Source organism: Lepisma saccharinum, chromosome 7 (genome assembly GCF_977018435.1).
Source record: "Lepisma saccharinum chromosome 7, izLepSacc3.1, whole genome shotgun sequence".
NCBI lineage: Eukaryota > Metazoa > Arthropoda > Insecta > Zygentoma > Lepismatidae > Lepisma > Lepisma saccharinum.
The window spans coordinates 93,785,388-93,812,369 of record NC_139235.1 but is presented as its reverse complement, the minus strand read 5'-3'; the positions used below and the strand labels follow the sequence as shown (position 1 = coordinate 93,812,369).

At 38.2% G+C, this 26,982-nt stretch overlaps 1 protein-coding gene across 1 annotated transcript in view; it reads left to right on the top strand.

The window, feature by feature from the left end:
* LOC145990033 (beta-glucuronidase-like) overlaps nt 1–25,514 on the top strand; it is a 69,330-nt gene extending 43,816 nt beyond the window's left edge. Inside the window, exons 7-13 of the mRNA XM_083125660.1 lie at nt 970–1,116; nt 2,400–2,572; nt 4,361–4,504; nt 5,274–5,361; nt 13,883–14,059; nt 18,064–18,202; nt 23,678–25,514. Of these exons, the coding sequence (XP_082981786.1) occupies nt 970–1,116; nt 2,400–2,572; nt 4,361–4,504; nt 5,274–5,361; nt 13,883–14,059; nt 18,064–18,202; nt 23,678–23,862 (1,053 nt within the window). The 3' untranslated portion in view covers nt 23,863–25,514. The remainder of the gene's footprint in view (nt 1–969; nt 1,117–2,399; nt 2,573–4,360; nt 4,505–5,273; nt 5,362–13,882; nt 14,060–18,063; nt 18,203–23,677) is intronic.
* Nucleotides 25,515–26,982: the final 1,468 nt, after the last annotated feature.

Genomic DNA, 26,982 nt, shown 5'->3' with positions numbered 1-26,982 from the left:
TTGAACTTCCATTTTGCACTAACGATCACTCTTCTACTGCACACCGACTGGCAAAATGAGATGTAGATAAAAAACACCTGCACAAGTTTCTAAATCGTTCCCTATTTATGCACGTTTAATAAACATTAACTAGCTACTCACTAACCAACAGCCACAGGTATTGCAACTTGCACTGACATCTTATGAAACATGTTATTTGTTTCATGAACAGTTTTGCAAATTGTATATTTTTGTAAGTCAAACTTCGTGATGCAGATGAAATGGGGGTTAGGTGGGGATAATTAATCCTTGGCAATGATAAATGCTAATTCTGTTTTGCTAGTGATAGCTTTTCTTGTAAGAAGAAAGTTCACGGAATCCAATGTCTCTTAATTCCCATTCTAGTGATTCATGACTATTTGTGTTCTTACCAAGGGTGCCTCTTTCAGTTCTACCAACAAGATATTTTAATGTTTTCCCAGTAACTGCACCTTGTATATTCTAGAGAGTACAATTCAAACATTACTTGCTTACCTTACAAAACTCTGCCAGCTTTCACTTCATGGACAGTCTAAAAAACAACTGAAAGTTTCCTTTCTTTTAACGATTTTTTCACATTTACTAATTTTCTTGATAATACATGAACAGCAAAATACAAACAAATTAAATTGTTCAGAAGTAGTGATTAGCACATTAGCAAATTTGTCTGTGGTCCAAGTTCGTTAGGAGACAAATAAAAAAAAAATGATTGCTCCACACAAAAATTCTTTAATACACTACACAGAATCATAGACAGGTTAGAGAATAGAGAGGATCATGTTTTCTTGTTTTTGTTTTTCAGTTTGATTATTAAAATGAAGAATTGCATGATGTGCAGTGTAAAAGCTCCTCATCCCTCAAGTAACACTGCAATGATATAATAAAATTGTATTTATATCTGTGTAAGGTTTTGGCACAAATTTAAATTATGTCATCAATTGTATTTGATAGGTTAGACTGTTTTCTGCAATAACCAATGAGGAAGACACTTTCAGGCTTCCAGTTGGAATAAGGAAGGTTGAATGGACTGACAAGAGTTTCTTCATCAATAAGAAGCCATTTTATTTCAGAGGGTTTGGAAAACATGAAGATTCTGATGTAAGTGAATGTAATATGTATTAAGACAAATATTATAGTCTTTTGTTACTATTATATTTATTATCAACCCTGTGTTGTTGTAGCATTATTTTAAAATTATACAAAGAATCAAAATTTGACTTGATACTTTAAGCAAGTAATATCAATGACAATATGGTGGTGGATTATGATGAAATATTTAGTGGTTCTTCAATGTCTCAGTACTCAAGCATGTTAAGTGGTTGACTTTTGATCTCACCACTGAAGTTCCTGGGTTCAAATCCCAGCCTGACAATGCTTGTATTTTATGAATGCCCCCTCATTGATTTCATCTAATCATTCATCCTCATCAATTAGCTATAAGTGGCAGAAAGGTAATAAAAATACAAATACTTGCAAACAATAATAACATTTTAAGTGGATGAAGTGTAAGTGATGAAGAGGAATTCTTTCCTGAACACTGCTTCTTTCTCTAGTCTCAGTCTTTCACCTCGACCCTTTCTGTGGGAATTCTTTAAATACTGAATTGATTTTTATAAGAACTCTAATAGATCTAATAGTAAGTATTTTAGCCATAAAATCCTTGCACATAAGAAATTAGTGTTCTTGCAATCAGATATTGAAACATGCTATTTTAATAAAGAGAAAGTATCACAGATGCATGCTTTATCTTTTGTAAATAAACTCCAATATCAGATACATAATTTACTATCCTTACAACATATTTGCATTGTAGGAATGTAGAAATTGATGAATTAATGAATCCTAAATTTTAAATTCATATTTCTTCTTTTGTAATAGCCAGTGTATTTTAGTATATTTTCGTGTCTCTTCGGAAAATTGTGAAGGGGAAGGGGTTGACATAACCCCATCAAACTAAGTGGCCATGTCTAAAAAATGCTGTCAAGTTAGAGCATTTTATGTATTAATGATAAGCTAATTGTATTTTCCTATATTATGTCATTATTTTGCAATCTTTTGGCTAATCATGACAATGGTAAATGAAGATTCTATGACACTGACAAAGGAATATCCATGCCCAAGTTGAGACACTAACATAGAATCTTCTTGGCAAGATTCTGAAATCTCACCATTCAAGGCGATTAGCCACCAAGATGGCAACAATAAGCTAAAATATCAATCACAAGTATTTAAAATAATCTGCAAATTTCCCTTTTCTAGAAATCTTCATTAAGTGTATTTGGTAACAAAGGATATTTGGATATCTCTGGTATCCCTCATACATTAACAAAAAGTAGATGAATAATTTGCATTTTGAGTATGTGAGTATATATCTTTTGTAGATCAGAGGTAAAGGTTTTGACTATCCGCTGGCAATAAAGGACTACAACCTGATCAAATGGATTGGTGGGAACTCCTACAGAACTACTCACTACCCATATGCAGAGGAAATTATGGATCTTGCTGATCGGGAGGGAATTGTAATTATAGACGAGTGTCCTAGCGTCAACACTGAGTAAGTTCTTTTCCTTTTTTAAACTTCTATACTAAGATGAGGGGAGGGAGGTTTGGCCACACACACACACACTCACCCGATAGCAGTTTGAACCAAAATACTTGCCATTTCCCACCAATACTGGTGTTTGAAATTTGTAAGAATTAAAAGTTGCATTAATATTAGTGTGTAAGTATTCCCAATCCAATTATATGTGCCCTGTCTAAAAAGTATCTGACCTTTTCTTTTCGCTCGGAAAATATCTATGGTAGGTTGGATACACTCTGCACAGTGCGTGCAAGTTGCTGGACAAGTCGGACCCATCAGTGGATAAGAGACAGCTTGCAAGTGAGGTAGTGTTTCTGTGTAATGTCACACTTCCTTGTTCGCTAGGATGATGGAATGCATGTAGGAGACATACTGCATCAAGTTTTGCCAGAAGCTCGGGGAGATGAAAACGGAAACAATTCGCAAGATTCAACAGGCATTTGGCGATGATGACATGGAAGAAGTTACAAGGTAGCAGCAAAAATTGTGCCCAAGCTACTTTCACAGGAACAGCAAGAACTTTGACGTGACGTCGCACAAGACATGCTGGAGAATGTCAACAGGGATGCAGAGTTTCTCAACACCGTGATAACTGGAGATGATGATGATGATGGACCATGTGACTTCTGGTTGTTCCCTGAAGCTAAAATCTCCACTGAAAGGCTCCCGCTTTGACAGTTGAAAGGACATTATGAACAACGCGACGACAAAGTTGAAATGTCAACGTGATGAAGGAGTTGAGAGACATTCCAAAAGAGGCATTCCAGGAGTGATTCCAGCAATGGCAGGCTCGTTGGGATAAGCATGTGAAATCCCAAGGGCACTACTTTCAAGGGGATTAGGATGTGAGCCCAACCAGGCAAGTGACTTTCATTTCCCGGCATAAAGTCAGATACTTTTTTTAGACAGACCACGTATGCATCAATTTACCAAGAGTTTTGCTTTAAAACATTCAAGAATTACATCAGAATATTTATAAAAAAAAAAATTAAAAAAAAAAAATATTCTGATGTAATTCTTGAAAAAAATACATGTTATGCAATCACAAAATACAGTTTTTTACATAAAGCTGGTGCAAAATTTAAAAAAACTTTAAAGTTTGCATAATTTTCAGGATAATCAGATTCCACAAAAGTGCCACACAGCATTTTTTTCAGACCCAACGAAAGACCAAAATGCTGGAAAAGTATCTGCTGGTATTGGTAAATAAATTCAACCGATACTTTCCAATACCAATACATCAACATTGGTATTGTCTCAGTCCTAATATATGTATGTATATGTGTGTGTGTGTGTGTTTGTTTTAGCCCTGGAACTCCATTTATATAAATCTGGGCCTGGGGACATTATAAGATAATGCAATAGAATATAATTTTCAATACAGCTTTAGTTATTTAGACAAAAGTATTATATTTTTAATTTTTCCTTAATCTTAAGTTAGAAATATTCTAAATACTGATGTTGAGCATGAGTAATAGTTTATTCTAAATTTTAACAACAGTTATTCTCAACAATGTTTTGGGTTACGATACTTCTTCTGTTTAGTTTTTGCAATTACTTATTCATATTACAAAAAAAAAAAATATATTTCTGCACAAATTTTGCACATCCAGTGAGTATTAGAACCCTAACATTCTGCCAATGCACCCATGGTAAGACTTATTTTCTTAATTTCCAGTTCTATACCTGTACAGACACAGATGTACTTGTTTGTAGGATCTAGCTGTATTTTTTAAATGTTCTATATAAATGTGATTGCAGGAACTACACCAACAACTTACTGAAACTGCATCAGAAGGCAATGAAGGAATTAATAGATCGTGACAAAAACAGACCAAGTGTTGTCATGTGGTCTATTGCAAATGAGCCTCGTTCTCATCTTCACGAAGCCAATGCTTATTTCAAGTAAGATATAGCTTTATCATATATTTAACTGTCTTTTTTGCACATAGTATGCATGGAAATAACACACAAGATGTGTATTTTAAACATTTCTAAAATTTTTAAAATGAATGCTCCCTTGCCCTATGTTAGCTATTTACAGTACCTTTGTATATTTTTAATGATGAAATTGAGTGGTAACATGGACGTCCGCAGCATTTTTTCCAAGGAGGGGCAAAGGAGGCATATTCCCCCCCCCCATAATAGTGATGCCCTCTCAAAAAAAACACTATTTCAGTCTGAAATTATCATGTTTCTTCACCAAATTTATAATAATTAACATAAATTACTGTGACTGAAATGAAATTATGTGTGAAATAAGTAGATTTTTTTTTTGGAAGAAGTTAATGTAGATTTACAAGAAGTAAAGCTTGAAATAAAGATCCACGGTAGACTTCATGTTTTGAGTTTGTTTCTCTAAGTCTATTTTATGCACAGAAAAGCTAACCAGGATGACCTAAAGTTTAAAGTGGGATCTGGACCAGTATGTGCTTCCACTGGGTACTGAACCAAGGACCCCTTCATTACGAGACAACGACATTACCACTAAGCCATTGGTGTCACCAAGGAGACTTCATGTGAAGTAGAATTTAGTCTTAACACTGACCTTATATTCTGAATTCTAACAAAATAAACTAACCTTGTGAGCTTCACAAAACCAATTATTTTTGTCAGTCTTAAAGTTGGAAGCATTTTATTTATGAAAAATATTTATTCATTATTTTTTATGCAGATCTGTAGTGAACTACACAAAGAGTATTGATCCTGATACCCGGCCAATTACAATAGCTATTAGCAGATACCCTCAGGAGGACAAAGCAGTAAGTATCTTTAAAATATAGACAATTATTTTCTTCTGCTTGAACGATAAATAGTAAATACTTTCAGTTGTATGCAGAGATATGAACTGGATTCCACACGTAGGGTAAAAATAGATGTTGTAATTTCTCCCTATCAAATTTCTCTCTGTACTTTATGAGAAAACAAAATGTAGAGATGTCATGAAATAATTCTGAAAATAGAACTTTGTAAAAATTTGAAAAATGTTAGTCAAATAAACACAAAAGTTGCACAGTATCAACTTCATATTATGCCAAATTCAAAGCATGAGACATTTTTTTACTGTCTAGTAACTACATAACTAGGAAGTGATCACTGTACAGTATAGCCTAATGTTCATATAGATATTAATAAACACCAATCAGTGGTGGATCCAGAAATTTCTGTTGGGAGGGGTGAATTTCAGAGTCGGGTACAGAACTGAACCTACAATTGCACTGTTTTATATTAACAATATATGGTTCTTTTAGCAGGAGACAGCTATGCTCTACGGATTAGCTTTTTTAAGGGGCCCAAATTGAAACAGATGGTTATTTTACAGAGGCGAAGCATCCGGTCATCGGGTGATGCGGCAATGACAAAGCAAAATAAAAATAAAGAAAGAGAAATGGCTTTTTAAATATTTTAGAGAAGAAGTAAAAAATAAGTCAAAATGCTCTCATATTTGAGCAAAATTAGTCACTCAACGTCATGAAACAGCTAGAATATAGCAAGAGATTCACTAAGTTTAGGAAATCGAAAGGAGAGCCCAGTTCTAACCCCCGTGCCCAGCCGTCCTGCTACGTTTCCTGTTGAGTGTAATGGTGTCATCGCAGCAGGACTGCGAATCCAAGGTCCTTTGACCGCTTTTCCCACACTCTTGAAGGTCTGGTCATAAGAGGCCTGTTTTCAGCCTCCTTGTTTACAAACACGGCAGGCTTTCAGTGACACCATAAGTAAGCAAAAGCATAAATTTCCCCATGGTTAGTGCTAGAAAGAGCTGGGGGGGGGGGAGGAAGCAGTTCTGGATCCATTGTATTTCCTTCACAGTATTTCTCCTTTTCAATTTTTTTCTTTCTTTTGATCCTGCGGTTTAAATATAGTTTTCTGAAAATAATGTTCTTACTATACAAAACATGAAGTACTTCAATGTTGTTTTGTGTTTACTATGCTTACGAATGACAAGACTGATCAAGATTTTTGTTCTCGAGGTGACAGACATACTTACTTAGACAGAACCTTTTCCCTAACATATCTTACTTTCACACCAGGGATGGTCAACAACATCAGGATTCTGGAAAATTTAAAATCTCGATTCGGAAATTTTACTACCCGGATTTCGGAGAGAGACGTTTAACAATTTTTCCATTTTTTGGGTAGAATTTAAGAAAGTTTAGTCTTCTTTATTTTACGATCATATACAACGTAGAAGAAAATGAATTTGGCCATCTATACTTCACACGTCTGTACGAACACTGTTATCATTATCAATGTAGAAATCCCCCCTCCCCCTCCACGGTTGAAAGATTGACCCTGATGTTTGGCAAGTCTTGCAATGACTACGTAAAAATGTCATGCTTTGCCACCGTTATTTTAGTATATTTTGGGTAGTCTACTCACATTGTTCCTTTGAAAGAAACTATCGCGATGTAGATTATGAATATGTATGGGTTTACAAGCGACATGGGGAGTTTGAATGTACTTTGAACCTATTGCTACCAATTTATTTATTACAGGCTGAGCTTTTGAAGTTACGTAATCCATGTCATTGTTGCTTTTCTCGTAATTTCACACCTATATATTTAGCTTCCTTTACTCTTCTAAGATTTTTCTGTGAGTATCATCTGTGGGTGATTATTAGCATTCAGCTTACCTTATACCTTATATAGGATTATAAAGTGGGTTTCCTGGGTGGCAATCATCAATTTTGCCGTATCACACAAGTCCTCGAAAGAGTTTATCACAATGCTGGACTTCCTTTCTTACTCTGTTCTTGAATTATCTTATATTATAATTATTACATCGTCTGCATAGTATATTTGTGCTTTAGATCCCGAAATATTTCCTAATTTTTCTAGAGATGGTTCCAGGTTTAGATTCCACAATCCTGGACCTAGAATTCATCTCTGTGAACATCCTTGTGTTGTAGATTTTGAGGCCGTGAAGTTAGGGCATCTGATATGCTTTCCTGTTGGTGCAATAGCTTCCATAATTCTGTCGAGGATTCCTGGGCAATACCTAGATGTCTCTTAAGATCCTGAAAAGATGCGACTTTGTTGGTACAGGTAGATGTCAGTTCAAAGCCTCACAATGCCGTCAAAGTCTCTACTATCTGTGAGGGCCTCTTTTTTTCAGTTGGAAGAGGGACGCAAGGCCATTTGTACCTTACATCCTTGGTCGTAGGTTCAAACCCTTCCGGTGGCAGAACATTTTCGTAAGTTTTAAACCTATCCCATTGTGTTCATTGTTCACCCCGTGTGAAACGGAATGATTCAGTTTGAAATTAAGGATGGGGGGAGGGGAAATATTAAATTACAAAATCTCCATTTCAACGAACCGAGAAGTGGACAAAAATGAGATAATTCTTATAAATATTAAATTTACATTCATGTTTTTAGTGGTATAATCGCAGGTAAAATCAAAGATCTTGCATGGAAGATTTTATCTTGCTCTGAACTAAGCCAAAAGGCATTTCGAACCGATCTAATACATTCTCCAATACATTTCAAAATGTTATTGAATGTTTCATGTCGATAATTTGACCAATGCATCAATTCTTGATGCTGAGACGATATTTTCTGCAACTACCTCTTGTCTTCAGTCCCTTCTGTTCTTCTCTTCTCCTTCTTCTTCCCTCCTTCTGCTCTGCTTTTATCTCATATCGCCTTCCCTACTTTACTCGCATCTTATCTCTATCCCACTCATCTCCACTCCTCGTATCTCCTTTCCTGTCTTAGATTTCCGACTCCACTGCAATCATCTTTTCCTTCTTCTCTTTTCTCTCCTTTACTCTACTCTCCACTCCCCTCTTCTCGTCTCCTCTTCTCTCATCTCGTTTTCCTTCTCTTTTCTCTTCTCTTCTCCATTTTCCTCATCTCTCCTAGAACCTTCTTCCATTCTCCTTACGACATTTCCTCTCCTCGTCTATCCTTTCTTTCTTCTCTCCTCTACTTTTCCTCTTCTCCTTTCGCTTTCTCTTTCTCCTCTTCTTTGTCACCTTTCGTTTTCTATCACCTTCTTTCCTTTCTGTATACTCATCAGCAATGAAATACTAGAAAACCTATTTTTTTCTTTGAGAAATAATTTTGTCACTTGCGATATAATAGTGATATTTTTAATAATTTCATACGATAATACTTGTTTTTATTTCTTTCGCGTATTTTATAAATATCTATTGTGCATGTGGCAACCCTGAAATAGAGCCTAACTGTACACGCAACCCACCAACGCTTTGCGTAAATTGGGTTGCCTAGTTTAAAATGTCGTTGTCCTAAAACTTTTGAGAGACACTGTACCATGGTAAGCTGGCCAAGTTCACCCCAGCATAACAACAGTGGATGCTGAGCCATAGTAGGACCTTCCCAACCCAGCAATATTCCAGAGCTGACGAACTTGTACTAGCTCGGAAAACATCGTGTACTATCACACCATAGTATAGGGCCACCAACGCAGAGGCAGGCCCATTGTCCTAGGTGGAACTTCCACGGCGTCTCCTACCAAACGGTAGGGGAAAAACCTTATCGGGAAAGGTCCTACACTTTTACTTGCCATCCACAAAACAGGAATCCATGAGACATAGGGTGGAAACTTAATGTGTATAGTGCTTTTAATAAAAAAAAGAATACTGCCTTCGTTAGCAAAGTGTGTTTAATATGGAAACAATGCATAATCATGTTATAGCAAGAATCCAAGTTACTGTGTGTTAGCACAAAATATAACACACAGGATATAACTTAGTAGATAAAATAGCAGATAAAGTGAATAACTAGCATTAATTCTGCAATCTAATCTATCAAGCTGCATACAGCAGCGGTGATGAGCTCTAGGAGTTCAATAGGGGCCATCTAACTGAAATCTGGTTGGCAGGTTTTGGCAATGTAAGACCTGTAGGCCACAGGGTTGATCTATTTTACAGATAAACAGCTTTGAACATATATAGCATTAATAAGGCTCCCGGTGCAAATGATGGCCTGGGAATGGGTATTCTTTGTGACTGTTCCATCACCTTCATCTTCGAGAGTAGCCAAAAGTGGCAGAAAAGTGAAGAAAAATAAGCCAAATCAATGTAGTATTAATAACATAAACACACCGGTTCGGTGACCAAGTGTGTTAAGTGGCTTGACTTTCGATCTTGCCACACGAGTCCCCGTGTTCTAATCTCGATCTGGGCATGGGTATCCTTGTAAGTGCCTTTCTTTAATTCAATTAAATCATCATTCATCCACATCGTTGCTATTAGCCAGAAATTACAGAAAAGTGACTGAAAATATAATAATAAAATTCAAAAACTTACGTACTATCCTGCAGATGTCAGCATCTCTCCACTTTGAATGGAAATTCGGCATGAAGAACTTTTACTTTAAGTAAAGTACAATGTAATTCTTACACGTGTGTGGTCGTCAGTTTTTGGATGTAGTTTCATAGCTACTATAAGGAGCATCAACAATGTACAATAACTGTTGCATGTTAAACATTGTTGTTCTGTTTTGTGTTAGGTCACGTTCACTTACAAAAAAATCTAGAATGTAAAAGAACAACTCAAAGAAAGTAAATATTGAAACTGAACGTCAAGTTAGTAAATTTCTGGACTTCACTAATTTTACTTTATTCTAATATAGCCATTTAGCTCTTTACCTGTATCAGTTAATTTTGAATTTCAGAACGTGCATAATTATTGAAATATCTCATTTTATTGTATACTTCCATAATGTTCTTGTGGTAATTGGTCATATTTCGTAAGAAATTTCACCAAATACATGAAGTTTCCTTAATTTTCTGTTGTTTTTGATGTGTATAATGTTTCTCGGTGTTCTCGAACCACTAAGTTATGACAAGTCAAGAATTATGTTTATGCTTATCAACCTTTATAAGAGAACGTTTCATTGTTGTTGTTTGGCTTCCTGGATATTCTAAAATCAGACGGCTACCACCCGGTTTATTTAAAATACTATATATAGTTGACATATCCAATCAAAGTGTTATGTTTCACTAGAATTTATAACCGGTTAAAATGTAGTTTTGTCGGCCACAAAAATTAGCCCTTTCCATCTATCTTTCTGACTTCTATTTATTACATTTAAGAAAATAATAATAATACGCCCATGGGATGCAAGGCCCCAGGCACTTGCCCACTTCGCCCACCCATTGCTACACCTCTGTTGTTCCGTCAGATATTAGAAGTAAAAAAAGAATAAACAAATAAATAAAAATGCATTCTCGGCAGTGGTCTCAGGACCGATTCCCTTTTAACGCATCTTGTAGACTCGTTTTGATCCAAATTTAAACTGTAGCATAAAATACTCTTCGGTATGTGGAATCTAATTTGGGTGATGTAGCTCATTCATCCTGGATATTGGCATACTTGCTGTTCATGGTTAGCCCAAAGGTAAGGTACGAGAGGTACTACAGAGTGTCCGAAAAGTCACGCAACCCAGTGTTTACGACCGTATAACGGAATAGCGAAACGGAATGAGAAGAAACGCTTTCTGCCAAGAGAATGCCCTGTATATTGGGAAAATTTAGAGAGACAAACATATGTAAGAACATGCATGTTTTAATAACAAATAAGCAAAGTGTTGCCAAAGGCGGAAAAAAAATATTTGCATATCGTGTATATTGATGCACAGAACTCACTGAGGTAAATTATTGCAACATTTCACAATACCAACGAACAATTTGGATGGCCATCTATTGAATTTGACAGAAAAAGGACTTTGACGAAGTTTCAAAAACATTGCAGAAGGGAATAAATGGGCTGTTCCAAAAATCGATGTTTTCACAATATTACGAGGGACACTGGCAACACTGTTGGTGTCACGTGTCACTAACAGACATGTTTCACCTCAGGCTATCACACTAAGGCACTTTTAACGACAAAGGAGAAAGTTGGTTATTCTCGAACATATGCAATAAATTACATACACCTTGCAACCCTGAAATGTGGGTATCCCTAAATGCTTCCCTTACGCCAGAATATGACGATGTTCGGATATATTCTTCAACAATAAACACTCTTTCCTGTATAGAATATGGCATTTTAAAAACACACACAGACGTCAGCATAAGTAGACACAATCTGGAATGCCGTTCGCGGCAAACAGCAACCACCTAAGGCACAGAAAACATAACAATTGATACACGTTCTTCTGTACCCACATTTCAGGGTTGCCAGGTGTATGTAATTTATTGCATATGTTCGAGAATAACAAACTTTCTCCTTTGTCGTTAAAAGTGCCTTAGTGTGATAGCCTGAGGTGAAACACATCTGTTAGTGACAGGTGACACCAACAGTGTTGCCAGTGTCCCTCGTAATATTGTGAAAACATCGATTTTTGGAACAGCCCATTTATTCCCTTCTGCAATGTTTTTGAAACTTCGTCAAAGTCCTTTTTCTGTCAAATTCAATAGATGGCCATCCAAATTGTTCGTTGGTATTGTGAAATGTTGCAATAATTTACCTCAGTGAGTTCTGTGCATCAATATACACGATATGCAAATATTTTTTTTCCGCCTTTGGCAACACTTTGCTTATTTGTTATTAAAACATGCATGTTCTTACATATGTTTGTCTCTCTAAATTTTCCCAATATACAGGGCATTCTCTTGGCAGAAAGCGTTTCTTCTCATTCCGTTTCGCTATTCCATTATACGGTCGTAAACACCGGGTTGCGTGACTTTTCGGACACTCTGTAATTACACACTTAATGGCAAAACAAAACACTTGAGTTTCAAACCCCTACAGACTGGATCAGCATGGCCATAGGAAAAGGTATACCTGTCTCTGTACAGCAGCTGAAGTTCTGCGGTGAAAGCTTATGGTTGCGACCGTACAAAGAGTCTGACTTGCGACTCGCCTCGATGTGGTCTCGCCCCGTGTCGTTCTTCTCCCTCTCTTTCCACAATGCTCGTAATTGACTGCTAGCTCTAAAACTGACCACTGACCTCTTCCTTGATTGCAATTGTTTGCACCTGTTTACAAAGCTGGCGATCAAGGAAGCCTGGCAATGTTTGACAAGACATTCCTCAGATGTTTCTAGCTATTTCCCGTTTGGAAAGGTGATGGCTAAATGTCTGGGATTTGGAGTTCCTTGTACTTTACATTTTCAAAGATTCTACAGGCTTTTACGGTAGGTCCAGATCCGATTAGCCTATCATGAGCATAAAATGGTCTTCTCGAGCCTGTTAACGTGGTGATAAAATAACAGAACTAATAAGTCTTGAATATAATTAGGCATAATAATATGTATATCCAAACCATGGCAGTTGGGAGGGGTGATTGCCCCTATCTAGTGGCGTGGAGTGACATTTTCAAAAGTCTTACCGGCTAACATGTACGACAATTATGCCTGCTAGACGTTGTCACCCCCTCCCCCCCTGGTGATTTAGCCACAAACACTCCCTAGAAATAACTACCACTCATGAGACAGTAACCACGAAAATCCAATGAATAGTGGTAGACCCTTGTCAATTCTTCATCTGTCTGTTTCTTTGCAATGAGGTGCGAAGGGGAAGAAGAAGAACCACACTTTTCTCGGGTCAGTTTGACGTTTGTGTGGTGCGCAATGAGCAGACAACAGACCTCCGCTCCTTTGTGGAAGGGAAGCCCAGCTGTACGTACTACTTTTGTTGCCAACTTAGTATTTTGGAGCAAGGTTTGTCCAAATCACAAATCACACCAAGGAACTATATTTTCGTCCATTACCTAACTGGTCTCAGTTGTAGTTTAATCCAGTCTTGGCTTTGCAGTCTACCTCTAGTCGCTTCACACAAATTGTATTCCTATTTTAGGAGGGATTTAGCTCTTTTCTGCCAATCCGATGTGACAACACTGGCTGCCCCAGTAGGTATGAACGGTAACAGGGCCCCTTAACAGGCATATGAATAACCCCATAGCACACTATGCCCCAAAATCCTTCCCCGCTCTTTCCTTGTATTGGCGCCCTCTTCTCCCTTGTTGCCTCTTCAGGCTAGCGGAGCGGCCTCCCTCTTCGCTTCTGTCGGCTGCAGAAAAAAATGTCCTAGTCTAGGCAATATCTACTCGACAGCAACGGTGTTCATTAACATATTTAACAATGCTCTCATTTTATTGAAACAACTTTTTAATTCTTTACATTTTGCTGTTACCTGCGGTAACACAGGTTACATGCACGCCACACCTCTGCCCCTATCGCCCTCCCCATGGATCCGTGCCTGACACCAATATAAGTATGGGAATTCAAAAGTACAATCTTCGAATTCAAAATGACTTCAGCAATCCAAGGCCACACATACTAGTATGTTAACTATTCTGATTTCTTTCTGCAGGCTAAGCACCTGGACGTCATTTGCTTCAATCGCTACCAGGGCTGGTACACCAACACAGGGCAAACAGACGTGATTCAAGAGCTTGTAGAACTGGAAGCAGAGGAGTGGCACACAAAGTTTCAAAAGCCTATCATCATGTCAGAATATGGAGCTGATACAATGGCAGGACTTCACATTGTAAGTGCAGGGCTAAGCTATGGAAAATATTGGAATATGGATCGGATTTCTTTTTAAAAGGACTTTAGTATCTATTTGTATCACTGCATGGCTTGACAAATTTATGCTGTCTTGGTAAGATTGCCATAGGTGGTGTAATTCTGTCTTTCAGCTTCTGGTATTAGTTTTGCGAGTTTCTGTTGTGGTGCTGTTTCACTTTAGCCCTTGTCAAGCTTCATCTCTGTTAAGACAACATACTTCCCAATAGACAATGGCTTCTACCAACAAGAGAGTATGACAATGGATTCTATTACCAATACAAAGCAACATATACACAGAAGACTTTGAACCCACCCAAGCACCAGAAAGCCCAGGACCAGTGGCATAAATAGCACCCCCGCAACCCCCATGGTGCAGGGGGGGGGCATGAGCTTCGGGGTGGCAGTAGGATGATAAATTATGAAATACCGATAATTCACAAAAGTTTTCCTTTCGGCATTAAAATATATTTTCAACAGAACATATTTTATGCCCCTACAACTGCAAACAGAAAATGTTAATCACTAGAAAGGCAGAAAGTAAATTATCAGATTAGAAGAAAACCTTCATTAGCTGAATAGTTAAAGTCATTGATTACGTTGTGGAAGGATAACGACAGTGAAGAAAATGCGCTGGCAACTCTTACTTTTACCTCTCCTCACCCCCTTAGCACCCCTAGATGATTCATCCTGATGCCAACGCCAACTTAAAAACCGAGGCAGACACAAATGCTTGTGAATACCTATATTGGTTTGTATTTACAGAATGAGGTATACTAGCAGAAGAGTTAAAGCTTCAATTTTATCAAACCAAGTATACCAGAAACACCTTTCCCAAAAGACCCAGTGAATAGGAGATCTTTCACCTCCGATTATTATTATTACACTAGCACTAAAACAGGACAGACAATAGAGATATTTTGGTTTTGTTACTCATCTCTTTTAGACACTGTTTAGTGTGTATCATGCTGGTTGTTTGCTGATAGGTTTGATAAATACTTTAATGATGCATGGTTTTACAGTTTGTTGTCTTAACCTTTCGTACCAGTTTTTACATTTATTCAAATTACATGTATGTATTTTCATATTTGTTTATACCAAATATAAATGTATGATGAATGAATATTTTAGATGATATAGATTTTTCTTTTAACAAGAAAGGGCACATAACTGAAAGTTGCAGGGGCACGCAAGGCCAGTTAGTTATGCTACTGCCCAAGACATGGGTCAGATGTGTAGATGATAAATTCGTAATATGGCCAATTGGAGATCATACACTACCAGATTTCCTTCACCATCTGAATAGTATTCATCCATCAATTAAGTTTACTACTGACAAGAAACATGTCATTCCTATATGCCATAGTGCATAGATCTGGAAATCAACAGCAGTGTACTGAAAGTAGCCTCATGAAATTATTCAGATCAAAGAGCATATCTAAACATCTCAAAATAAGGCTCTACAAGACTGTAATAAGACCCACAGAAGCATGTCTAATAGCACAAGATGAGGAAAACCTACTCATTTGGGAACGGAAAATATATGGACCAGTGAATGAAAAGAGACTCCAGTGCATAAGAACAAAGAACTCCAGGACCTATATCAGCAGCCCAATATTGTGAACAAAATCAAGAGGATGCGACTAAAGATGGTTAGGACATGTGGAAAGGAAAGAGAGAAAATTAATGTATGAAAGATCAGAGGGAAGAAGTTCAGGAAGGCAAAGGAAGAGGTGGCTGAGGAAGATCTGAGGAAGCTGGGATTGAGAGGATGGAGGAAGAAAGCAAGAGATAGACCCGTCTGGCAGTCCATTGTGGAGGAGGCCAAGGCCCTACAGGGGCTGTAGAGCAATAGGATAAGGTAAGGTAAGTACTGAAAGCCAACATACACTGGGAGATACCTACACTACAAATCACACCACCCCAAGAGTATAAAGAATGCCATAATCCACTGCCTCAGCTCAAGGGACAGAAGAATCTGCTCACACCTGGCAACACTGAGACAAGAACAGCAACATATCACAGACACAATGAAACTCAACAGGTATCCACTATCCATAACTAAGATTGCCATCCACAGCCACGCAGACAAGCAAAGGCACAGCATGCGTACCATACCTCCCCTGCGTTAACATAAAAGATAAGCAGAATTGGTTCAAAAATTACAACAGTAGAAGCTAGCAAAAACTGCATATCCAACATGCCATGTGAATGTAGGCAAGCTTTGATTTAATTTGGTTTATTTACTTAGATTTTCTGCAGCTTTTGGCTTTCTGGTGCTTGGGTGGGTTCGAAGTGTTCTGTGTATATGTTGCTTTGTATTGGTAATAGCGGTGAATCAGTACTCATCAAAACTCTAAAAGTCATCAACGTGTAGAATTCAACCAAAATTTAGTGTATAATGTTGTGGAGTAGTTGGTTAGTGCACTGGATTTGTAATAAAATCATAAGTCTGTTGTAAATACAATCACCACCGCAGCAAAAAGTTGACCCATGGATGATAAAAGAAATGCTCTCTCAAAACAGTGTTAGAATAAGAATAGGCTAAAACACTAGACAATGGATAATGTCCAATTAACATTGCATCCGAATAAAGAACTATTGTCACTAACATTCGGAGAATTGTTATTTTTTTGGCTAATTGAGAAAACGAGGAAGAAAGATGATCAGATGACACTGAATGAATGAATGAATATAAAATTTTGTGTGCGGCAGCACTTATTTCGCACCCATCACATTATAAGGGGTCCAGCCCCTTACCTTATCTAAAATATAACTAATAACGCAACTGTAATGTCGGAGACTAAGATATTCTGACTTCAACTAAAAGCTGAGGCTGTAAAGGGGCACTCAGCAGAAACAAGTACAACACACACACACAGTCCTACGTATCTTATACTGGCCGTAGGACCAGACACCGAGCCTCAGTCTGCAAAATGCAGTGTACTATGTGGAAGTGAGGTTGACAATTGGGTGTACTATGTGGAAGTGAGGTTGACAATTGGGTGTACTAGGTGGAAGTGAGGTTGACAATTGGGTGTACTATGTGGAAGTGAGGTTGACAATTGGGTGTACTATGTGGAAGTGAGGTTGACAATTGGGTGTACTTCGTGGAATTGAGGTTGACAATTGGGTGTACTATGTGGAAGTGAGGTTGACAATTGGGTGTACTATGTGGAAGTGAGGTTGACAATTGGGTGTACTATGTGGAAGGGTCACCTTACACCCTGACCAAAAGACACTAATACTCACAAATAACACCCACGCCCAGGCCAAGAATCAAACTCAAAAATTTCATTGACAAGATTGGAAGTTGACCACTTTATGTGTGCTCAGCCACCATGACAGACTATCAAAATATTGACGATGCAATTGGAATAAATTACTTGTTCACCCCCTACTGGGCACATGGGTGCACCCCATGCAATAAAATATTACTGCTGATAGCTATGTATTTATGGTTAAAGTCTTCAATAAATTTTATATAATTTTGAATGTAGCTTCAGATGTGTGTCTTATTGTTTACTTAAACAGTGCCCTAAAGGAGAAACAATTTAAATAATATAATCTGTGCCCTGTGTTATAACTGGATTGAACATTCCTATGGTTGGTTGACCTTCAGTTTTGCATTTCAACAATTACCTTTTCAAAATATATTGATTTCAAAAATATCATTCAGCTCTTTTAAATTCTAAAGAATAATCTGCTTAGACTTCTGATAAAACATTCACAGGAATCTTTGTGCAAACCGATTGCATGTCTTAGTTAGATTTTTGTAATAGAAACTAAGCACTATAAACAATAGTGAAGATACTTCTTAACACTGAAGGAGGTATTCCAGCAGATAAGATTTTACAAAATATAGAAATGAGTAACATGTAAAAAATTATCATAACCTCAATTTGAAGTTTGCTATAGATTTCTTTAATTTTTGTGATCCATGATAAAGAGGTAAGAATGTGTAAGAGAAATGTTTGTTCCTTACAGTCTCCAGACTTCATCTGGTCAGAAGAATACCAGGTAAAGTTGATGTCAGAACACTTCAAGGCATTTGATACTATGAGAGAGAAGGGATTCTTCATTGGGGAGATGATTTGGAACTTTGCTGACTTCAAAACAGATCAATGTAAGTTGATTTTCCTCTTCATATTTCTATTGTGAAAGTAATATATATATATATATATACACAGGGTGTTCCAGGAGAAAGCGACAATACTTTGGGAACTAGTAGTATGAGTGATTCTAAGCAAATGAAGGAAAACGTAAAGAAAAACAGTAACAAGTAAAACATGGCAATGTAATGGTAACCAATTTTAATTATTGCAATTTTCCAGTATCGGCATCGATATCGGTGGTAATTGGTAAGAGTATCAGTATCAGTTTAGCTCTAATTGGGACAAAATGTGCTGACAACACATCATCCAATGAAAAGTTCCTCAGCAGGCCTTGACCGTCAGTGGTCTGTTTGGAGCAGAGTTTTTCTTGTATGTCAAAATTTGTTAAATCGCATGACTAAAGGTCACAAGTTGTGGTGGAGCATTTTATTGAATGGGAGTTTTTTTATGGCAGCTCGGCTGGGTGATACTTCCAGATCTGTAATGTGTGAAAGATGACTAAAATTGTTGAAGTTTTGGCTCCTTGTCCAAGAACTAAACCAGTGTGACAATAATTTATGGGCTACTGTTCAACCACATTTTAGCAATTCAGAGAATTTATAGTTTTAGTACAGAGTGCTTTACTGGAACACTCCATTTGGTATAAATAAACACGTTGAACAGGGAACCATCTAAAATATGAGTTGTAGCTCCCCTGGTGACATGTTCTCACGTTATCTGCCACGTTAACTCGATGTTAGCATCCAACGTTTTGAGCACATACATTGCTCTCATCATCAGGGTATGTTTAATTGTAGACCAGTGCAAAGTTATATACGAAGTGTATTCGTAAAGTAAGTACCGAAAGGATGTAAAAAATAAAGTAAAGCATTTGTTGTAGCCTGGCAATAGTTTTTGTATACCATCATCATAGAATGTTCCCCCCTGTGACTGGCAAACCTGTTTTTGTATTCCTCTGTCAGGTTCTTCGGCACCCACCTTCAGCACAATTTTCGATATTCCAGGTGATCTGTCACAATTTTGTAGAGGACTGTTCTGGAAATTTGTGGAAATTCCATTGAAAGCGACGATATTGTGAAGCGTCTGTTTTCACGAATTTCTGCGTCGACCGCATGCACCAAATCCTCGACCGCACAGATAGCCAACCGCTCCTTGGTTCATCGTGAACTGTTGTTACCCTGCCTCCGTGTCAGGGCAACAGTGTTTTTTTTCCTTATTTAAATATTTTATTAATATATATGTGTGTGATTAGTCTAAATCAATTTATTATGTAATTTTAGGTTCGTATTATTCCATGTATAAATACCATGTAGCTCTCTGTTCTTGCTTCGTGTTTCGAACGTTCAGAAGAAAGGCGGGCAGTTTAGCTGTTAAAGATTAAAAATTTTGAAAGAAGGGCGGTTGGCAACAGATGCCAACCAAACGTATATAAACTCCCAGATGAGAGTAGAGGAGGTCGGCTGTTGGAACTGAGACTAGGAAGGGAGAAGCTGTTTTTGCTTCGGTCAGCTAGGACCGGAGGACAGATCTCCCGAAACGGATGCTGTAAGAGATTGGATTGGCGGGCAAGCTAGTGTCTTGGTGTCCAGTTTACAGGTAAAAAGGTAGTTTGTACTGGATGTTATTTTGAAAGTAATTATGGTGCGCCGGGCAGCCTAGTGCCTTGTCACCGTAGAGGTTGAGAAATGTACACGTCGGGCGGCCTCGTGCCTGTTAAGACGTTTCTTGGAGTAACGCAAGTCTACCTTGTGACAAGCCTACTCCTGATGTAATTCATGAAATGTAAAGCATCCAGGTACAAACAATAGAGATTCCAACATCAAAATTAGAGTTTTGGCCCAATAATTAGAGAAATGAACGTTCGGATACGACTTGTATATACATCAAATTTTACGTTAATTAAACTATAGAAAATATCAAAAATTTCAGTTTTAATTTCACACATGCTGGACAAGGTAATTTATCCCCTATAGCAATAAGGTTTCGAAAAGGTTATCCGTTGTCTCTTGTAGTTAATTATATAATTATGTTGACTTGTAGCTACCCACGTGCATTGTCGTACAAAGAAAGATACCCCTAGACAAATCAGAGCCGAGTACGAAGTGCACCGAACCTCGAGTGCGGAGGTAAAGTGTGGGGGACCATGCGAGTAACACTGTCTCACGACCTTCTTTAAACACCCGGACCCATTTGCTCATCATCCCTTCACTCATTGTACCCTCTCCATAGACTTCACACAGTTGACGGTGAATGTCTATCATTTTCAAGTTTCTTGCATTGAGAAAACAAATAACAGACCGGACTTCACAGTCAGCGAGCCAATTGATTTTCTTGAACATTTCAAACCTTCAGAAAACTACGAAGAAAAAGCACAACCTGCTTCCACACGTGTCTGTGGCTTACTAACAGATGAGGATGTCAGCGAGAACTCACATGATCGCGACTGCAGCGGCAATATTAATATGCCTCATATGTGAGTGTGGAGCTTAGGTTCTGTCCTGTGATTGGCACGTTCTGGATCCTGGTGTTTTATTGGTGGATGTCGTGCTTTTGTGGAGAAGGGAGTTCCATGTGTGACTAAGCTGGAGTCCCACATGGACAAACTGGACGTACCATTCATCAGAGATGAAATTAAAATCAAACCTACATCAGACTCTTCCAATCAGAGAAGTTTGGACTAGTAGAACACAGCATTAACGATGGCCGTAGCATTTTATTTGAAGACACCAAGATCACGGCCAAACGTGACGGTTTCTGGGACAGAAGAATAAAGGAAGCCATAGCCATTTCACGGGAAATCAAGAATCTCAACAAGGATTCCAATAAAACACAAGGATCCAGAATGAGCCAATCACAGGACAGAACCTAAGTTCCACCCCTTCCACACTCACATATATAACTTTGCACCAGGCACGTTTTGTGCATTATTTACCTGGGGGTTCATTGAAGTCATGTGACACATATTCAGTTTCCGCAAGTAGACTTCCTTCACCAAACAAAAGGTTTGTCCAGAATTTTTTCATCTATGAGAATATGGTTTCATAGTAGGGGTGTGCGAATAAATTTAGGGCTGAAACTACAATAAATTGTGCCTTTATAAAAAATGTGGGGTTTTATTGGACAATCATGGACGTCCTCAGGTAGGGGCAAGGAAGATATTTTTTCCAGGAGGGGCAAACACACTCCTTCAGTCTGAAGTTACTGCAACGCTTTTATAATAATTACCATAAATTACTGTGACAAATTAAATTATATGCATGTAATATATATTTTTTGGTTGACATTCATTTTCCAGGGGGGCAGCCCGTCCCCTTCCGGACGTCCATGTGGACTAATCAGAACTGGTCCTACATGTATTAAAGGGAAATGGCAACTAATGGCATGTGCATACTAGAAATCGAACCTGAGACCCTTTCATTGATACGCGATAGCCCTGTTCAAATTTGGGGCTGTCAACCAGCACACGCTTTCTTTGCTTTCATTCAGCAGACAAGGAAGTTTGTTTACGTATAGCGGTCATTTCTTACCTGCGCGGACAGCAACGTCTACAGCCCTACACTGCATCAAATGACGTAACCAAGGTAGTCCATCCATAGCTTCACTCGCAACATCATTTAATACTTTCCAACAAGTATCCAACCACTTCAAAAACTAACAAACTTGAGACATTGACAGTTTGACACCGAGCGACAGCGAGTCACGTCTTCGTGACATTCTTTCTCTTTGGCGAACCCAAACCATTTCCACCTTTAAGGGAAAACCTATGAATGCATGCAAGAACAATTTTGGTAATATATCTCTTTAATTTTAATTTGTCGCATCTAATTCCAGCTTTTATTCATTACTACTCATCCATTTCTGCCACAATTTTGCATTTATTCCAAGAAGTTCGGTGCAAAAATGATACAAAGAGAAGATTGAATATGCAATGTGTGCGCTTCAAACATGAACCCCACAGGGCAACACTGGAAGGGGGGAAGCAGCGAGAACAGAGTCTCATGCCGTGGCTTCTGCGAGAGAACGAACTGCGCATGACCGTTGGTTGGAGATAAGGGTTCTGTAGTATCCTATTCCATGTATTTTGTCCTATTCCCTCCTCGAGCTTCTGCTCCCGCACGAAGCTTTCACAATAGCACGAGCTGTCCTGTGGGGGTTCAACTGAGGGTCTGCATCAGGGTGGCCGACTCGTGGTTTCTCCCTCTCAGCAAAAGAGTTCACCGTGTTACGGACACAAATACATGACTTATTGTGTAAAACTGTTAGCGAAATAATGTGAAAAGGTAAATACATTGTTTATTGTTCATTCTCGAGGTGATTATCGTAGGTATATTACTAGGGGTTCACTGATCCTGTGCGCTATAGGGCCAACCACGCCTGCTTTGCACTGGTCTCCAATTCAACATACCCTGATGACGAGAGCAATGTATACGCTCGAAACGTTGCACAGTATACATTGACTCAACCTGGCTGATAACCCGAGAACACTCCCTCAGCGAGTGCCTGCCCTAGTATATGTACTGCTTGTGAGAGGACTTCACTCACATAAAAGTGGAGCACCTACTCTACTGTATGTACTTACTTACTGCATGTACACCAGTATGTACTTACGAGCACCCTCATTTTTTAAAATACAACCCATTGCCTTAGGGAACATTCAGACTGAAGTGATAAACAGCACATAACAGCCTACTTGGAAACCAACCCTCAGTAGTACATGCAACATTTCAAACGTAACAAACCCAAGCTGCACATGTCACTTGACACTTGCATGTTGGTCTGACATGAATCATGTCATCTCAATCTGTTGTTCTTGCATGCATGGTGAATGTTTGCTTATAGACTGAAGTGGTTTGTGTCGCTTGTTACTTCAGTGCGAACTCATTTTGTTGCATGTCGCTTTGGTCTGAAAGCTCCATTAAGCAACAGCAATTTTAAGGGAATGGGGGAGCTGCAAATCATAGACGATAACCGACAGATTACTGTTATAAAATAGTAAATATTTTGTACAGAACCCGAGTAACATGCTTACCTCCTCAATACACTATTGCAGAATTTTCAATCTGGAGAGTTATAAGGATTTGCTGCAAAGTTAAGGTTAGCACGAAACTGCTTTTGTGTGAAAATTTTATGAAGATGTTCATAAAATTGTTTAGGTGGGAAGGTTGGGTGTGGATATATCAATTTCAGAAATTCATTTTGCAAAAACAATGCATTTTGTTATTATATTCACACAAATATCAGAACCAGACATCAATAAGATTGTTGCCATTGTAATTAATATCTACTACAGGGTGTTCCATAAGTCTGGACCCATAGGGTCCAGAACACTGGATTGGACAAAGAGGACAAGTTGAGATTCCACTAAGGAGTCGCGATCTTACTACTCTTGATTTTTATTTGTAATTTTATCGATTTTTCCCCATGGGTCCAAATGTTATGGGACAACCTATATATCCCCTGCACTATAATTGTCTTTCTCTTTACAGCTATCACTCGTGTTGGAGGAAACAGAAAAGGAATTTTCACTCGCCAAAGACAACCGAAAGCATCAGCTCACCTCTTGAGGAAAAGAAACATGGAGCTTGCAAGAATATTAGATGGCTACAATGTAACAGCCGAGTATGAAATCTACACCTCACCAATCACAGCGCAGGAACACCAAGAACTGTAAAAACACAGTGAATGGGTATCAGGACATGAAATGCTCTACAAAGAATTCTCTCAAGATGCCACATTGTGCTGTGATGAATTTCATTCTGCAGAGATCTGAAATGCATGTTGCGTGTGCATATTGTGAAATATGGATTTTGAGCATGCGAAAAAAAACTGAAGTATTTAATATATATATTTTTTTGTGTGATAAAGCATTACGTGTAGGTGTGCAAAAGAAAATTGTGATTGACAGTAATTTGTTCATATACAGTAGAGCGTCGATTATCTGAACGTCGGTCAACCGAACGACCGCTTAACCGAACTGTGTACTCGCTCGCACCTGTTACTCTCCCACCCTACCGTCCATCATTCCCCTCACTCCCAAACCAAGTTTCCCACAGTAGTCGCCGCACTGAGCCACCGCTGGCGGAACATTGCTTCTAATGGGGCCTTCATAAGGCGCTGCTGACCGGCCAAGCCGCCAGTCGCTGTGTTTCAACAATCAGCACACTTCTGTCGGTTTGGCACTGGCTGTAGAAGTAGCGGCAGTATCAAAGCTGTTCACAGCTTAGAGTTGAGGCGTGCCGCTCCGTGCAGTTTGAAGGATTGCACGCCCCCAAGAAGAGCTTCTCACGGTGCAAACAGTAACCTTCTGTTCTCTGTTACGACCACTTGTGTGCTGCTGCGTGAAGAAGTGAACTTGACGATACAAAATGCTTAAACGTAAACGTGTTGTATGTACATATTTTTGTTTAATAAACTGTACCACATACTATATATTCCTACTAAAGTTGCCTTTGTACGTTACTTTGTAATACTTAAAGAGATGCCTGTTTTTATGAATAAATTTACTGTACAGTACTTCTTTTTGGCAAATAAACATGTACAGTTCGATTATCCGAACAAACCAGTTTTCCGAACACCCATGTCCCCCAATTACTTCGGATAATCGATGCTCTACTGTATATATATTTATTTTTCATAGAAGTGAATGTTATGGCACAGATGAAGGACAACTATTGTATAGTACATATACAAAGTATAGTCAGGTGTAAAAGAATAGTCAGATAGAATGGATGCATACACACACATCTGCTTAACAGATCTCCAGCACTGCCAATTTCTTCTTCTTTCTTTTAAAAAAAAATTAAGCACAACTAAACAAATAATGAAGATCTACAAACAACTTAGTGTCAAAATCAACATCAATAAAGTGAATGTGCTTCTCCCCACCTCCACATGGAAAAATGCAAATCACTATATTTTTACAAAGAATTAAAAACCTACATAGAAATTCCAGTGAAAAATGCATGCTCAACAATGACTTTAACAGGGTCTCTGGCATACCATGCCGTTGCTCAACGAACTGAACTATCAAGTCCTGGTTTCTTCAGATTTTATTCACTGTTGCTGTTTCACCTGTGTGAAATTGTCTCTGTCAGTGCTACCGCAATAGGTTCTGTTACCTTTAAATTGATATTATACGTAGCACATATAATGTGTTTGTGCCAAATCATAAGTTAATTAAAATAATCTTTTTATTAGAAAGTTTTATAAAAAAAAAATTGAACAGTTTGTGAATCACTTATATTCTAAGTTTGCATAATTTCAACTTTAAATACTGTGAAGTTAATTTTGTACATTGTAATACTATAAGAAATAAATATTTTTTAACAGAGAGATATGAGATTTTGCCATTCTAATTTGCTTTCTGCACTTACGTTATTACAGAATTTATTTTACATAGAAGGTAAGAAAGTTGAATAGTTCGATTGTTTTTCATTCCTAAAGTAACGCCTGGCATTTATCCAAATTATTCCATACGGACACTCAAAAGATACGTTTGGAATCTTTATAACTCTACGTAACTGAGGCAATTTGTAAACTGGGGAACTGTAACTTAACTTTTCGAAGAATACTCTAGCTTATAATTTGGTAGAGATATCCCATATGTGCAATTATAATGATAACTCTTTGTTTGTTACTTATTTAGATTATTCATGTGCATCCCCTTTGATGTTATAATTCTCAGAAGAACATCAGGTGCCCGACCCTGTGGCCGAGTGGTTAGCTCATCGCGCTGCGATGCCAAGGGTTCCCGGTCGGGCTTGGTTGTTTGTGAATGTCCATTCATCAATTTCATCATTTCATCACTCATCCCCATCTTCGCAAATTAGCCAAGAGGCACAAAACGCGAAGTAAAATAAACTAAATCAAATCAAATCAAACATCAGGTGAATAAAATGAATATATTTTCAAAGCATATGCTTCTAAAGATAAACCAGAAGATGTATTGTATTTATGAGAACGCAAAACTGCCAGTTGGCTTTCTAACAAATCATTCTAAGCAAATTGTTCGAGAAACATGCATACAAAATCATCATATGATAAGAAATTCCGGGAGAGGAGTGCCCGTGCCCTGGAGCCTATTAATGGAAACCTCACTCTTAATCCCAATATACACGGGTTAGACCATTTTCAATGAAGCTGTAGCGAGTTCACATTTAACGATGCACATAGTATGTCTCTTTGAAAGAAATCCCATAAAATTCTTAAGACATGCCGTGAATGTGGAATAATGGAAACTATAGAACAAAAAATATCATATTCCCTTGCGTTTATTTATGGAACTTTTCTGATTCTTAAATATTATTAGCTTAGACACACATACATCTATTTTCTTGTGAAAATGACAACGTTTTCTTGTAGGTAATGTTTGATTTCATAAATTTGAAGTTATAATACAAGGTGATCCAGAAAGGATGCCCGATTGCGATTGGCTACTGCAAAGCCAACACTGGTCAGCATGCGCTGGCGGCAGTGAAGCGTGTGCGCAAATAGTGGGAGAATCAGTTGTGATGGAGAAGTAGAATGTGCAAGACCGTGTTTGCGTGGTGGAGCTGTTTACTGAAAGCAAGTCCATTGTAGCAACCCAACGAGCTTTCCGCCGACTAGGCCAACGCAGACGCACTGGACAGCCACACCATTCGGCACTGGGTAGCAAAGTGGCACGAGGAGGGTTCGGTATGAAACAGAACGTCTCCTGGCCAACCCCGAGCTGCAAGGACACAGGAAAACATCAACTGTGTATGAGCCGACATCCAGAGAAGTCCACAAAGATCAGTGCGCCGCAGATCGC